The sequence below is a fragment of the Neovison vison genome, chromosome 5 (assembly GCF_020171115.1).
Source record: "Neovison vison isolate M4711 chromosome 5, ASM_NN_V1, whole genome shotgun sequence".
Classification (NCBI taxonomy): domain Eukaryota; kingdom Metazoa; phylum Chordata; class Mammalia; order Carnivora; family Mustelidae; genus Neogale; species Neogale vison.
Window position 1 is genome coordinate 18,436,310 of NC_058095.1, and position 15,287 is coordinate 18,451,596.

Here is a 15,287-nt window from a genome sequence, read left to right on the forward strand (position 1 = left end):
GAGAGGGGAACAGAGATAAAGTCATTTATTTGGTGACAGGAGAACTGGTTTTGTTCACAGATGGAATATGATGCTATCCTATATAGCTCTAGCTGCTAAACATATCATTTTTTTTTGAAGATTTGTATTTATTTATTTGACAGACAGAGATCACAAGTAGGCAGAGAGAGAGGCAGAGAGAGAGAGGAAGGGAAGCAGGCTCCCCGCTGAGCAGAGAGCCCGATGTGGGGCTCCATCCCAGGACTCTGGGATCATGACCTGAGCCGAAGGCAGAGGCTTTAACCCACTGAGCCACCCAGGTGCCCCTAAACATATCATATTTTGTCTATGGCAGGTAAAATCAGCATCATTACATGTTTTGAATTTAGAAAGTCCAAATTATAAACAAGTCTGTTACTTGAGTTGTAAGGTAGGGCAGTGATTAATATATCCCCTTAGTGACATTAGACAATCTCTAAGGGAATAATGGTAAATATAGTACAAAAGATAAATTTTGGTTGGGGAGATTTGAAGAAGAGAGAGGGGAATGTCCGTAATATGCAACTTAATAGCCAGAGCCAGGTGCTAAAAGATGGGGCTAGCATGAGTGGTACAATATACTACCAATGATAAAATTATTTTAAATTTGGCTCATACATAGTTTAAATGGGAAAAATCAGAAAGGATTTAAAAGTTGAGTCTCTATAATCCTTGTATTAAATAATTGATTTGACAGTTCATCATAGAGCTTGAATCCAATGACTTTGACTATGAGTAACTTTTTTTCATTAATTTTGGGGGGAAATCTTGTTAAACTTTAATAGTCGTAGGAAGATAGAGGAGAATATCACCTCTTCAGGGTCTTGAATATGGTGTTTGACTATTTGAGATTATGGTCTTTTGGTTGTGATCTTTAAAGAATTGTCCCAATAATTTATCCTCTTCTCTAGTTTTAATTTTCCCTATTAATTACCATATTTAACTACTGGAAAGGGTACAGGTGCAGGATTGTGTAAAGTCCAAAATCAGCACTGGTTAGCAAATAAAAGATTCCACTTATATGAATAAATTTAGGACAGTCCATGTCTCTATTTATATTTAAATGATCTTCACAGCTAAATTTGTAAGAGAGGTTTCTACATTTGTCCTGTGCTTGGAAGCAGAATCCTTGACCTATAAGGAATTAGGGCTACTGTGTATTTTAATGACATACAGGTCAGCCAGGTTCTGTTCATTTATAATTAGACCTGCCACAAGTGGAAGCTTTTGTTGAGAGAGGCAGTTGAAAGAAAGTCCGTAGGGTGTTATGTATATGTGTGTGTGTTTTATTTTTCTTTTTATTTTTTTAAAGATTTTATTTATTTATTTGACAGAGAGAAATCACAAGTAGACGGAGAGGCAGGCAGAGAGAGAGAGAGAGGGAGGCAGGCTCCCCGCTGAGCAGAGAGCCTGATGCGGGACTCGATCCCAGGACCCTGAGATCATGACCTGAGCCTCTCTTTTGTTGTTTACTTTTTTTTTTTCCCAATTACTTTTTTTTTTTAACATATAGAATTTATTTTTTAGAGCACTGTTAGATTCTCAGCAAAATGGAGCTGAAAGTAGAGTTCCCATATATCTGTTCTCCCTTCATACAGTGTCCCCACCATCAGTATCTCATACCAGAGTGGTATGTTTGATACTGTTGGTGTAGTTCTGTTGGTTTTGACAGATGTATGACATGTATCCACCATTAGAGTATTATACAGAACAGTTTTACCACCCTAAAAATGTCCTGCACTAAGCCTATTCATCCATTCTTATTCCCTGAAGTTCCAGGCAACCACTGATTTTTTTTTTTAAGATTTTATTTATTTATTTGAGAGAGGAGAGCAGGAGCAGAGGGAGAGGGAGAAGCAGACTCCCATCTGAGCCGGGATCCCAGTGTGGGGCTTGATCCCAGGATCCTGGGGTCATGACCTAAGCCAAACGCAGACGCTTAGCTGACTTGAGCCACCGAGGCACCCCGGTGTCTGGGATTTTAGCCATTCTGTTTTATATGTAGTGGTATTTCATTTTAATTTGCAATTTCTTAATGATTATGATGTTGATCATCTTTTCTTATGCTGATTTGCCATCTGTATTTTTTCTTTGGTGAGGTATCATTTCAGATCCTTTGCCCAGTTTTAAATTGGGTTCTTTGTTTCTTATTTAATTTTATTAATTTCTTTGTATATTTTGGATAAGTTTTTTATCAGATGTAACTTTTGGAACTGTTTTTTCCCAGTTGGTGATTTGTGTTCTCATTTTCTTCACAGTGTCTTTTCCAGAGTAGAAGGTTAAAATCTTAACAAAAGTTCAATTATTTTATTTATTTATTTATTTATAAAAAGATTTTATTTATTTATTTGACAGATCACAAGTAGGCAGAGAGGCAGGCGGGGCCGGGGGTGGGGGTGGAAAGCAGGCTCTCCACCAAGCAGAGAGCCCAGGACCCTGGGATCATGACCTGAGCTGAAGGCAGAGGCTTTAACCCACTGAGCCACCCAGGCGCCCAATAAAGTTCAGTTTATTATTTTGTTTATAACTCATGCCTTTGGTGTTGAATCTAAAAAGTCATCACCAAACCAAGGTCCTTTGTTTGCTTTTACTTGGTTTACATGTCATAGAATAAGACTACATTATTTTGGTGGTAGGTGAAAAATGTTTTATGCTTTTCCACCAAGGATTATTGCCATTGTTGTTAATATTTTTCTTTTGTAGGAATTAATGGCATATGTTTTTGTATTAACAAATTTTAAATGACTTAATTAACCATTTTCTAGAGGCTAAATTTAATTCAGCTTAAATTTGCAATTGTGAAATTTTAGACCAAGAAATGACATAAAAGAGTGTCCAGTTAAAGTTCTTCATTTTGTAAATGAGTACACAGTGGATGCGAAACGTAACATTGTTTGAAGTCATACAGCAAATTAGCAATATCTATAGGACTTAGAATTGGTGATAAACAGTTTAAATTACGAAGATGAAGCTTGTAATGATAATTTCTCTTGTGTGGAAAGAATTTTTTGGTTGGTAGGTGCTTTTTATTGTTTGTGACTTGGTATTGTAGTCCTAATATTTAAAAGGGTAAGTTCTAAGACAGTAAAAAATACAAGCAGTTTTTATACTTCTCAAATGTTGCAACTAATTGGCTGGTTTATTATGGCAAATGAAGCAGATACTTACGTTAAGAAGTAATCTCAATTCACTAATTCATTTATGGTGAGTTGTGGAATATTGCTTTTCAGGCTGTTTAAAGTTATCTTCTATCACTAAAATCATTTTTTTTAATCTTTTTTTTAAAAAGATTTTATTTGTTTATTTGACAGAGATCACAAGTAGACAGAGAGGCAGGCAGAGAGAAAGAGAGAGGGAAGCAGGCTCCCTGCTGCGCAGAGAGCCTGATGCGGGACTCGATCCCAGGACCCTGAGATCATGACCTGAGCCAAAGGCAGTGGCTTAACCCGCTGAGCCACCCAGGCGCCCACTAAAATCATATTTTTAAAATAATTACTTGAAAGAGAGATTGAGGAGGTGGTGCGGGAGGGACAGAGGGAGAGAGAAGGAGAAGCAGACACCCTGCTGAGCAGGGAACCCAGTGTAGGGCTCAATCCCAGGATCCTGATCATGACCAGAGCCGGAGGCAGATGCTTAACTGACTGAGCCCTAGGTGCCCCTAAAATCGTATTTAAATTTTAAAAAAATTAAACTTCAGGTGTTCGTTAGATGTATTTCTTCAAATCAGCTCCTGTCACATTTTCAGTATGCCACTCAGTTTTTGTCCATATAAAGAATCTTACACAGTTGTAATTAGTTAACTGCCTTTTTTGTTTTTTCCCCTTCTGTGTAACTTAACCTGTTTCTATATAGTTTTAAAGTTTTTATTGTAACTCCCTTATTGTTGTGTTAATAAAATATTATTAAACTCTTCCCCTATTGGACATCTCCTGCTGTTGCTTTTTTTTTTTTTTTAATAAGATTTATTTGAGAGAGAATGTGAGAGGCCCCCCACCTCAGTCCCCCATTGCCCGGGAGGAGGGATAGAGGGAGAGGAAGAGTCTTAAGCAGACTACACGTGGCTCTGTCTCACTACTGGAGATCACCACCTGAGCTGAAACCAAGAGTTGGATGATTAACCTACTGTACCATGCCATAATTGAAATTTATTAAAGTTGGGATTATATTATGGATGATTCCTAGATGCCTTTTTTTTGGTTTGTTTTTGAATAGTCAGCCTCTCAGCAGCAAAAGAGCAACAACTCTGGTGTCAGTTATTGAGAATACTGGCAACAAAAATTAACTGAGCTTGTGGCCTTTATGTCTGATGTATTTGCTTTTTAGGAAAAGTTTCGAATGTCCAAAGAAATCATGATTTTATTTTCTTTTTATATTTCAAAAAGTGGAAATTATATATTTTTGAATCAACATGACTTTAAAATTTTAAAATAATGTCATTAGAAATTTATTTCAAATGGTGCTGACTAAGCATTCAAAGATAAACACAGAATGGTTGTGATTTCCATTAGAGTATTTGAGTCTTCGGGTATTAAGTATAAAATTCAGAAGGAAAAAACATGGATTTAAAAACAAGGCCTCCCTCGCATCTCTTGTCTCTTAGGCACTCAGTTCTCAGAGTTAATCTTTAGTATCAGTATTCTAGAGTTGCCTGTGCAGGTTTTTTAGTTTTATTTATTTATTTATTTATAATGATTTTTTTTATTTGAGAGAGAGAGTAGAAGTGGGGGGAGGAGCAGAGGGAGAAGCAGACTCCATGCTGAGCAGGGAGCCAGACGTGGGGCTCCATCCCTGGACCCACCACATCATGACGTGAGCCACCCAGGCACCCAAGAGTTCCAAAGGTGCCTATGGCATATGTTTAGCTGGGGGGCGCCTGGGTGGCTCAGTGGGTTAAAGCCTCTGCCTTCGGCTCGGGTCATGATCCCAGGGTCCTGGGATCGAGGCCCGCATTGGGCTCTCTGCTCCGCGGGGAGCCTGCTTCCTCCCCTCTCTCTCTCTGCCTGCCTCTCTGCCTACTTGTGATTTCTCTCTGTCAAATAAATAAAAAAAAATCTAAAAAAAAAAAAAACTTAGCTGGCTGTGTTTAGAAATTTAAGTATCTTACTTGAAACATGTTCGTAATCTACAGAAGGATTTTCTAAATGACTAAATCTGGGGCACCTGGCTGGTTCATTTAGTACAGCACACAACTCCTGATCTCAGGGTTGTAAATTTGAGCCCCACATTGGGTATAGAGATTAATTAAAAAATAAATAAAATCTTTAAAATGATTTTAAGTCGGGGCACCTGGGTGGCTCAGTGGGTTAAAGCCTCTGCCTTCAGCTCCGGTCGTGATCTCAGGGTCCTTCGATCGAGCCCCACATCAGGCTCTCTGCTCAGCAGGGAGCCTGCTTCTTCCCTCTCTCTCTGCCTGCCTCTCTGCCTACTTGTGATCTCTCTCTATCAAATAAATAAATAAAATATTAAAAAAAAATGATTTTAAGTCTACAGATGAAAGGATTTTGCTAATGATTCATTATCTGTTTGGAAAAATTTGAGTGATCTCTTGTGCAGTAAGGATGAACTAGAATGGCTTTAGATGTCCATATTCTTTTTTATGGAGTTGCTTGGTAGTTCTCTCATAATATCTGCAGATGTTTGTGCTTTTATTATATCATCTTGGATAGTGATAAATTTGGGGGCAGTTCTCTTTTGATTTAAAGCATGGTTGTCCTAAGTTACTCTAAAGTAACTTGGAAAATAGTATCCAGTTATTGTTGGTCGGATGAGATTTTATCTTTAAATCCTATAGAGCTGTGGAGTGAAAGAGTTACTAGATTTACTGGGACATTGTTATGCAATGTGAGGTTTTTGAGTTAATCTGAGTATTTGGATATTTACTATTTGGGAATTTTGAAGCACCTTGCAATTAATGCCTTGTAGTAACTGTTTTTAATCTTTTAAATGTTGTTTTAGAAGTTAAAAGAAGAGGCAAGTGTTAATTTTAAAGAGATTGTCAGACAAAACACTGGAGATAAATCCTTTTAGGATTTATAGCTATTTTTTTCATTTTTAGTATTTGTTGATGATTGCTTTTCCTCCTTCTTGGAATGTCAGTTCTTCAGTTTTTAGGATTTGCTTTTTTTCTTTGGAAAACCCGTTCCTGTTACTCTTTTCTTTTGGATAGACTCTTCTGCAAAATTTTATTTTTATCATTTTTATTGTAGTAAAATACAATATAAAAGTACCATTTTAAGTACTTTAAAGTGTACAGTTCAGTGGCATTAAGTACATTAGCTGTTGTATGACCATTATCACCACCACTGTCTAATTCCAGGATTTTTTTTTATCAGTACCACACAATTTTAGCACCTAATTGTTCTGTGCTGTTTAGCCACCACATTTTTAGGGTTATAAGAGATAAATAAGATTTAGTTTTGTTCTTAAGGACTTTACAGTCTGATGAGAGAAACAAGTAACCTAGTGTTTATGATACAGTGTGGCAGATTATATGTTTTATATCTCTATCATTAAGTTTTATTCAACCAAAATTTTACCTTGAAAAATTGTGCCCTACCACTCCACACACTCAATTAATGTAGGCTCTTTAGTCTTTTCATTTAGGTCAATTCAGGACTCAACAAACCATCATGCCTGCTTCTGTAACAAAAAGGGAATCAGAAAATTGGTATTCTGATTTAATGCCAAATTATGAGCTCTTCTTTTCTAATGAAGCAGGGAGATGAGAGAAAACCATAATTAGCGAGAACTTCCTAGTTGTCTGCACCTATCCGCAGCTGAACTGTTTTGACTTATTCTAATTGCAGTGACTCCTTGCTTGATTATGGTCAAATATGGCATTACACAGACATGTTTATCTCTCTCGGCAGATCATTTGAGGAATAGCTGTGTTTAGAATAACGTGTCAAGAGATTGTGTGTTCAAATTCCTTGAAATTTGGGAGTTAGCACTTAAAGTTGAATTTTTTAGCAGTTTTAGTTAAAAGCAATGTTACCAAGGTTAGACAGTATTATAAGTTTTGTTTTTATTCTTCTGTTACTTATTTTCTTTAGTACAGGATTGTTTATGAAAAGTTAAACATGGATCTTTGTTTCTAAGATCCTACAGTCTTCGTAATATAGTCAGTCTGAGAAGAAGTTAATAATCCAGATGCTTTTTAATAGTATTTTAATTAGCAATTTCAGTGTTTGCTGTATAGGAAGAATTCATATTACTAGGCCTAGACTCCTCTAATAAATTATTTTTGTAGATTTAGAAAAGTCTGAATTTTCGACACAGTTTTGCTTGCGGAAAAAGAATGAAAATTTAAAATAACAGCTAGTTTGATTAGATTATTAATAATTTCAGCATTTATTACTTTTGAAAAATAACTGTAGTCTTGTTCTTTCAGGGTAATCACTTTGATCAATATGAAGAAGGACATTTGGAAATTGAACAGGCATCACTTGACAAGCCTATAGAATCGGTAAGATGATCAGTGCTTAATTTTGGGTCATAGTTAGTTAGGTAGTGTTCGTGTGACACTTGATGTGAATGAATTTAAATTTATTAATTTACAGTACAGTTTAGAGTGTTTTTTTTGTTGTTGTTTTTGTTTTTTTGCATGCCCTACAATAATCAAATAGAGTTTGGGGTATAATCTAATATTTAATGTTTTGGGAAATTGGTCTGAAAAATCTAGAAACAACTTAGCATTTGATGAAAAAATATCATTTTGGCCCATAGTGATACTCTGTTAAAGATAGCAAGTTAAAGTTTAGTATTTTTGTAAATTGAATAAAGGAGTAAAATGTATTTTGATCCTTGAAAAGCTTCACATTTCTTGGGCAACACAATCACGTGTGAAATGTTCCATTAGGAATAGTTGACTAATACAGTTAACCAGACACTTGTGAAAAATGACAAATTTGGTAGCTTATGTAGATGTCTGGTTTTTGTGGAAAGCTGATTCTATCTCTTTACATGGCTTAGTTTTAGATACTGATATAAAGTAATAGAACAAGGGATTTATTTTCCTGACTTAATTTTTTTTAAAAATCCCAATTTTGAAACATCATTTTCATTTTGAAAAGACTTATTTTTAAATTACACAGTTCATTGTTAAAAAAGTCTAAACTTGTCAGTATTGTCAGTATTTAATATTTGTGGTTAGTGTACATATTTTAATAAGGGTTTCAGTGAGTTATTGAGCAAAAATGACCAAAGAGGAAATCTTAATCTTTATAGCAGTCAAGACATATCCCCTCCCCTTTTAAGAAACATTAGCTTCTCCTCCTTCCTCAGGAAGATAAGGCAGTTTAGAGAGCACAGATATTTTAACTTTAGCTTTTATTTTCAATCTGTAACATAGTAAAGGATCAACATATATTTATGTTCCTGATTAGGTTGGTGTTGTGTGTGTGTTTGTGTGTGTGTTTAGATGTTTACAGAAATTTACACAACTTGGGGTGTTCGACATTTTTCTTCCACAGCAGTTGGCCCATATTAGCTAAGCAGCCATGATCTGGTTTGTATTGCACGGTCTGCCTTTTTTTAATTTCTTCTCTAGGGTTTCTTTCTCCCCCACCTCCCCTTCTTATTTCTGTTCTTCTGGTCCAGTGAACACTGCATATAGTACCTTCTGTCTTAATGTGCTGGCATGATGCTAGACTTAGGCATGGCAGTAATTGATGACGCATGTGATAATGCTGCAGAGGGAGAATTCATATCTGATAGTGTGCTGAAAGCCCAGTCTTGTGTTTTGATTTGAGGATATAATGCCAAGTCCACATTGCTTAGTTAAAAATCACTGAAGTGTGTGCCTTGTTCTGTATCACCTAGGGAATTATCACAAGGTAGAATTTTACAATGAAGTCTGTAAGCTAGCTAGATTAGTATTTTGTACTTGAAAAATAATTTAATTTTTCCATTTTATTTAAATGTTTCTTTGGGTCATAGTTTAAGAACAGATAGCTATCAGAAGCAAGACCCAAGTACCATATCTACAAGGTACATGGTTAATATTCTTAAATAAGCTGCATTCTGTGGGTAGTCTAAGTAGTAGGAAATTTAATTAGACTAAATTTGCACCTTAGTATTCATTATTACTATACTCAATAAAGATTTTTTAAAAACTTTAATAAACATTTCTAAAGCAATTTAGGGCTGCATTTTAAAGTTTTGGAAAATTCCTTCCTTTGGTGTGTGAGCCTAATGCTATTTTTCCTCTCACACTGTCCAGGATTTTTTCCAGCACATGTCATAGGAAGAATGCTATCAGAAGACAGTCTGACTGAGTAATCATTGTTGAGTAATCTCAAAGAGTAGGAGTGGAATTGATATGTGCTCTATTTATTGAGCAGTATTATCTTCACTTAAAATAATGAATGGTATAGTACTCAACTGGATATTTAATTTTTTAAAAATGAATAAGTGTATGTTCAGAGCTGTATATTAATAAATTATATTTCTAATGAAAATTTACTCCTGAAACAAATAAATAAATATTATTGATGTGGTAGTTTAGGTAGTGGGAGGAGGTGCTTCCTAGTCTACATTGTGTTAGATAGAAGTGGGGACACACAACAGGAGGGATTTTACTTCTTTTACCAAATCACTGGGGAACAAATTGATTAATGAAAGGTTTTAAAGAAACTTTTGCTAAAACAATTGGCATGAAAGTTGGTAGTGTGGTATCAATTCCTCTCTTCTCCTCCCACCCCCCACCCAAAAGAAAGTGCCCTATCACGTAAGGTATACCCACTAAATAAGTATGTTTTAGTTATATGGCTGGTTGGCTATATTGAACTCTCTTGTTCTTAGGGGGAAATGGCATTGCTTCTCACATATAGAGTCTCTGCTGAATTAAAATCTTTCTCTGCAGCAATATCTGTTGAGAGGTGCTGACTGTTTTGCTACAGCATGCAACTCAAAAGTGGCTGGAAATATGCAGCTTTGGGAGTCTACAGATCATTGCAGGAGCTAAAGGTCTAGTCATTTTTTTTTTTTTAAAACAAAGGTAATCTGCAGCAGCTGGTAACCGTGGAAGTCTCTGCACAGGTTTGTGCCAAGAAATATGCCTGTGTGAAGGGTTATTGTGAGTATAGGATTAAGGTCTTTTCCATTGGTAATAGGGTAAATTTGTTGCAAACTGGCAAGATGGGGAATGCAATACCAAGACTCAATAATGCATTATGCTTTTTAGTAAACTTCTGAAGTCCAGATTTGTTAGATGATACAGGTATTTCCTTTCAATCAGGAAGTGTGGGAAACACCTCAAAATCCAGCATTTATAAAGTATTTCATAATTTTTGTTAAAAAGTTTTATTTCCCCTACTTTATTTCAACCAACCAGATATCTTTCAGTGAAATTTTTGGTCAGGAATAAAACTTTGTTCTAAGAAAATTATGAAAGAATTTCCAGACAACTTGATTAGAGAAAATGGAAAGTATTAATGTTTTACCTTTATTACAAAAAACTTCTTAGGATTTGAATTTTAAGTTATTGCTTAATGATTTTTTTTAAGTCCCACCCATTATAATTATATGCTCTACATTCTTAAGAAAGATAAACTACTTAGAAAACAAAACTTATCTAAAGCCATAGCTCAGTCTAGAATTCCACATAGTTCCAAGAACTGGTTGGTGTGATTTAGGATAAAATGGTTTTTATTACCTTTGTCATCGACAATGAGAAATGAGATGGGGGCATGATTATAAGCTATACCGAAGGCAAAATACCTGCATCATAGTAAAATTGTCACAGTTGCTGTTGGAAGTAAAACTATCATCAGCCATTAGTTGGTCTTTGTTTTACCTGATAAAAATCCTGTCTTTATAGTTCTTAGGTTGACTGAGCCGTTTAAAAAAATTAATGTAAGTTTTCAAACTCCAGTTGCTGATGTTTACTTTGCTCATATAGGGATTTAGAAGTACATGTATAATTGAGTTTTGTTATGTTGCATATCTGTTTAGATCTGTGGACTCCACTAGTTCCAAACTGTAACTATAAGACTGCTGATTTGACATTTAGCAGTGACCATATGTGGACTGCACTATAAATAATGTGCTTCTTGGAGCTGAATGGTGTAGCATTACTATATGGCTTTTCTCTCTAGTCTTCATTGTGTCATCTGTAGTGAGCTATAGATTTTTTTGTTTCGGGAATTTTTACAACTTGTTGTTTGCATGGGTTCACCTAGTAGCATTTGGTTTTTGCTTATAGAGTCTTTTAATACACAATCAGCAAAGCTTACAATCCACTCAAGAGACTTCCCATTTTTGTCACTTGAAAATGGTCTAAATGGTGTAAATTGAATGTGGCTGTCAACTAAAAGAAAATTGAGTGTGGAGTTAATAAACTCATCCAGTTACTGACATAATTGTAGTATAGTTTTCTCTTGAGACATGATATTCTGTTTCCTGCTATAAAAACTGGAATCAGACTCTTGAAATAAAATAAATTTTTATCTGTGTTTTGGCAGGGTCCCATTTTACAGATTGATGGTGCTGTTGCCAAAATGGTCATTGTTATTATGATGGAATATAGTTTATGGAGCAGAAAAAATTTCTTGGGAAAATTTTCTGCTTGATAATAAATACAAGTGTTGAGGAATGGCTGAAACAATAATGAGGTTTTTTTGTTTGTTTTTGTTTTTTCTGGTATTGTGTTTCAGCATGTTGATAGTTTATAATAACTGACATTTCTTGCTTTCAGAGATGTTCCCATTTAAGAATTATATTCTCCTTTCTTACACATATCATAGAAGGGAACAAAGAGTAATAACATAGCATTTTAGTTACAGATTTAACTTTAGAAATAGAAAAGAAAAAAGGCCAACTGAGATAGAAGGTATAAAAAGTTTGGGTTTTCAGTTCAGTTTCATGGTTTGACCAGAATTAAGAAATTCATGCCTAACCAAAGAAAATGCCACACTGCCACCATTTTGGTCTTGAGCACAGAGAGGAACAGATAGCTTGTGGTAACTCTGTGAATTAAGTGGAACCCAGTTTTTTGCTTGCCTCCCTTGGGCAAAGGTCAGTTGCTTTATCAGTTAATTTAGGATGAGTATTTGCCTTTATGTGCCTGGCTGGCTCAGTTCATAGAACATGCAACTCTTGATCTTGGGGTCATAAGCTTGAGCCCCATGTTGGGGGCAGAGTTTACTTAAATAGGTAGGTAGGTGGGTAGGTAGGTGGAATTGTCCTGCAGTTCTTCCATGTGCATCTAATTTAAAACAGCCTGTTATTGTCATGCCCATTTGTCAGTTACAAACCAGACAGTGTTACAAAAGAAAAAGAATTCTGTTACTTATTTTTGGTTCTATGACATTACAGTTAAACCTCAAATTATGTATTTTATTTTAAAATCAAACACAGTGGTTTTTTTAAAGTTTTTTTTATTTTTGAAAGATTTTTTAGTCACTACTGAAGTGACTGAAATAGTAAAATGCTGCTACTTAGAGGTAAATTTAGTGCTCATTGCCCTTGTTATGTCTAGGTTACCGGTTTGAGCTTTAAATCACTTACTCCAATTTATTGTCATAAATAACATCCATGGGAATAATTAGCAAAATCACAACTCCAGGTAGAGATAGGAGATTAATTACTATTTTCACAGGCTTATGAGTGAGTTCCTTGTTCTTTCACTGTGAATGTTCAGTGAACATTTTGATCATTTCAGAGATAGGCAAGTCTGCTTTGTTCTACTTTGTTATGAGGTATTTTGGTGTGTCTTCTTTGTGTTATCCATTATCCCTAAGCCTATTGGATTTTTGACAAGTGTTTATAAAACTTCTTTTCTTTTTTTGGTAGGAAAAGGGACCATACTGAATACTAGCCCTTTCTGCAGAGATACAGAGCTGCCTTTTTTCCTCCAAAAGCAGGTAGTCTGGAATGATAGGAAAGGTCCAGATTTTCTGTATTAGTCATTCACTTAATCTAGGAGGTTGGTAAGGGGAAGAGGTTCTGGGAGAGGTATGTCCATTGTTTCTGTTGCCTTTTGTTGTAACCATAAGGACATAGAGTGGCATGGTAATTTTAATATAGACCCTAACATTCTGTTCCTTGTTAATAATTAGGAATATAAATTTAATTAAAGAACAGTTTTCACCTAAAGTTTGAGAAATGCCACTATCATTTGTATCAATAGCTTTTTTTTTTTTTTGAGGTGACAGCCATCTTGAGTGGTTTTGTAAAAGTGGTGCTAATGTGTATAATCCCTAAAGTTTTCTTTTTTCTTCCTCTCCCTTTAACATTTGCTTTTCCTTTCACTGTTGTCAGTCACAACACGCTGCTCTTGAATCTTTCAGCTGGTCTTGACTCGTGAATTTACTTATGCTTTCACTCTTCTTTAATAAATACATTAATTGCAAGCAGTGAATTGAAAACAAGACAAAAAAAAAAAAAACGACCATTAGTGATTGGACAGTTTCTTACTTTGTGTTACATTTAACTGTTCTTTTGACAGCCCAGTTTTTAAAGCCAGGTTCGTATGGAAATGCTTTCACTCCACTTGCACTGCTTTTGGAAATAGCATACTGCTTCATCTGTCTGTTTATTTTAGTGCATTCATAATATAACACAGTCAGCATAATGTCTCATCTCCACTTAGCCAAAGATTGTGTTTTCTTAAATAAAAAAAGGGGGCAGCAATTTTTGTCAGCATGGTTTAATATCCTAAATCTCTGTGCCAAGTATAGTTGTAAAATTTTATATATAAAATTAGCTGATTAAAAGATTAAACAATAATTTAGTCAACTACATAATCTTAGAGTCATTCTGCTATCCTTGTCCTTTCCATAGTTACTTACTTGTTGGAGTTATGATATAAAGTAAGGATTTTATGTACAGGTAAGTTTATATTTATGGTAGGATAATAAAGACCTCTTCATTTTCTGCTAACACTACTTGTATTAAGACTTTAATTATTTTTCCCATTCAATCTTCTTGCTTGTGAAGGGCATACCTGGACTGCAGGCAGAGGAGAACGTTTTGGACATGTATTTGAGCATCTCCTGCCTTATCGATACCATGCTATGTTTTGTTAGTAGGATTAAATTCCAAGGACTATGTGGGCACGTGGGTGGCTCAGTCACTTGAGTGTCTGGGATCAAGCCCCACGGCGGGCTCTCTGCTCAGAGGGGAACCTGCTTCTCCTTCTCCCTCCGCCTGTTACTCCCCCTATGTGTGCTCTTTGTCAAATAAATAAAATCTTTTTTAAAAATTCCAAGGACTATGAAAAGCAGATTAGTCTCTGATTCCATACCTCTCTGAGATGTCCAGGCAATGTGTTAAAGCTGACCTGGTCCATCTATTCCTGGGAGACTTTGACCTTATGATTCCAACCCAAGGAAGAGATGAGAGGTCATTCCAGCCTACCTCAGAGAAGCAGTGTTCCCCAGGGTTGTACAGGTGAAGGCTTTTGCACATTACAAGGTTTATGTCCTTTATTTAAGGACAAATACCTATTCACAGATCACACTTTGATTAGCGCTGTTTGGACAACTCTTTTTTTTTTAATATTTTATTTATTTATTTGGCAGAGAGCAATCACAAGTAGGCAGAGAGGCAGGCAGAGAGTGAGGAGGGAAGCAGGCTCCCTGCTGAGCAGAGAGCCCGATGCGGGACTCGATCCCAGGACCCTGAGATCATGACCTGAGCCGAAGGCAGCGGCTTAACCCACTGAGCCACCCAGGCGCCCCGAGATGTTTGATTTTAAATCAGTAATTTGTAGCTTTAACTTTTTAGATGGATTCAGGAAATAGATTATTTTCTTTTTGTGTGTGTATATTTTTTGTTGTTGGGTTGTTTTTTTTTTTTTTTAGGAAATAGATTATTTTTAAATGGTGATACCAGATTAGTACTATAAATTCCATTTTAATGCATAGAGAACCCTTTGTGTTTGTTATTTGAAAATGTTCCCATGAGTTTAGGAGCATTTTAGCTGACATAGTTAATGGTTATATTAGTTTCGTCTCCATACTTTATAATATTTGTAAAAAGCAAACGGGACAAAGATATGCAGAGGTTTCTAAGATCTTGAACCCTTACACAGAAGCTGACATTAATTGTTGTTTCTGGTATCTTTTCATACAATTTACATTAAAATACCTTTTCTGATGTGCTCCTAGGAAGATGAGACATTATGTATATTGATTTTTTTCCCCCTACATGCACTAATGGTTCTTTACTGTTAACTTATTGCTAGGCCTGTTTCATTCTAACATTTTAGCATTTTTGTTAGATTACATGTTGAAATGCATCACTCAGTCTGTGCTTGAGCTCATTTT

The 15,287-nt window shown here is 35.6% G+C and overlaps 1 protein-coding gene across 4 annotated transcripts in view; it reads left to right on the forward strand.

The window, feature by feature from the left end:
• GPATCH8 (G-patch domain containing 8) overlaps window positions 1-15,287 on the forward strand; it is a 109,226-nt gene that overhangs the window by 14,311 nt on the left and 79,628 nt on the right. For 2 of the 4 annotated variants that reach the window (XM_044247771.1, XM_044247770.1), the window contains exons 1-2: window positions 7,406-7,483; window positions 13,466-13,483. Coding sequence is in view for 1 of the 4 variants with exons in the window: in XM_044247769.1 (XP_044103704.1) it covers window positions 7,409-7,483 (75 nt within the window). In the remaining 3 variants the exon portion in view is untranslated. Of the gene's footprint in view, window positions 1-7,405; window positions 7,484-8,489; window positions 8,525-13,465; window positions 13,484-15,287 lie in introns of those variants that run through there. The other 2 variants (XM_044247772.1, XM_044247769.1) reach the window with 2 other exon arrangements.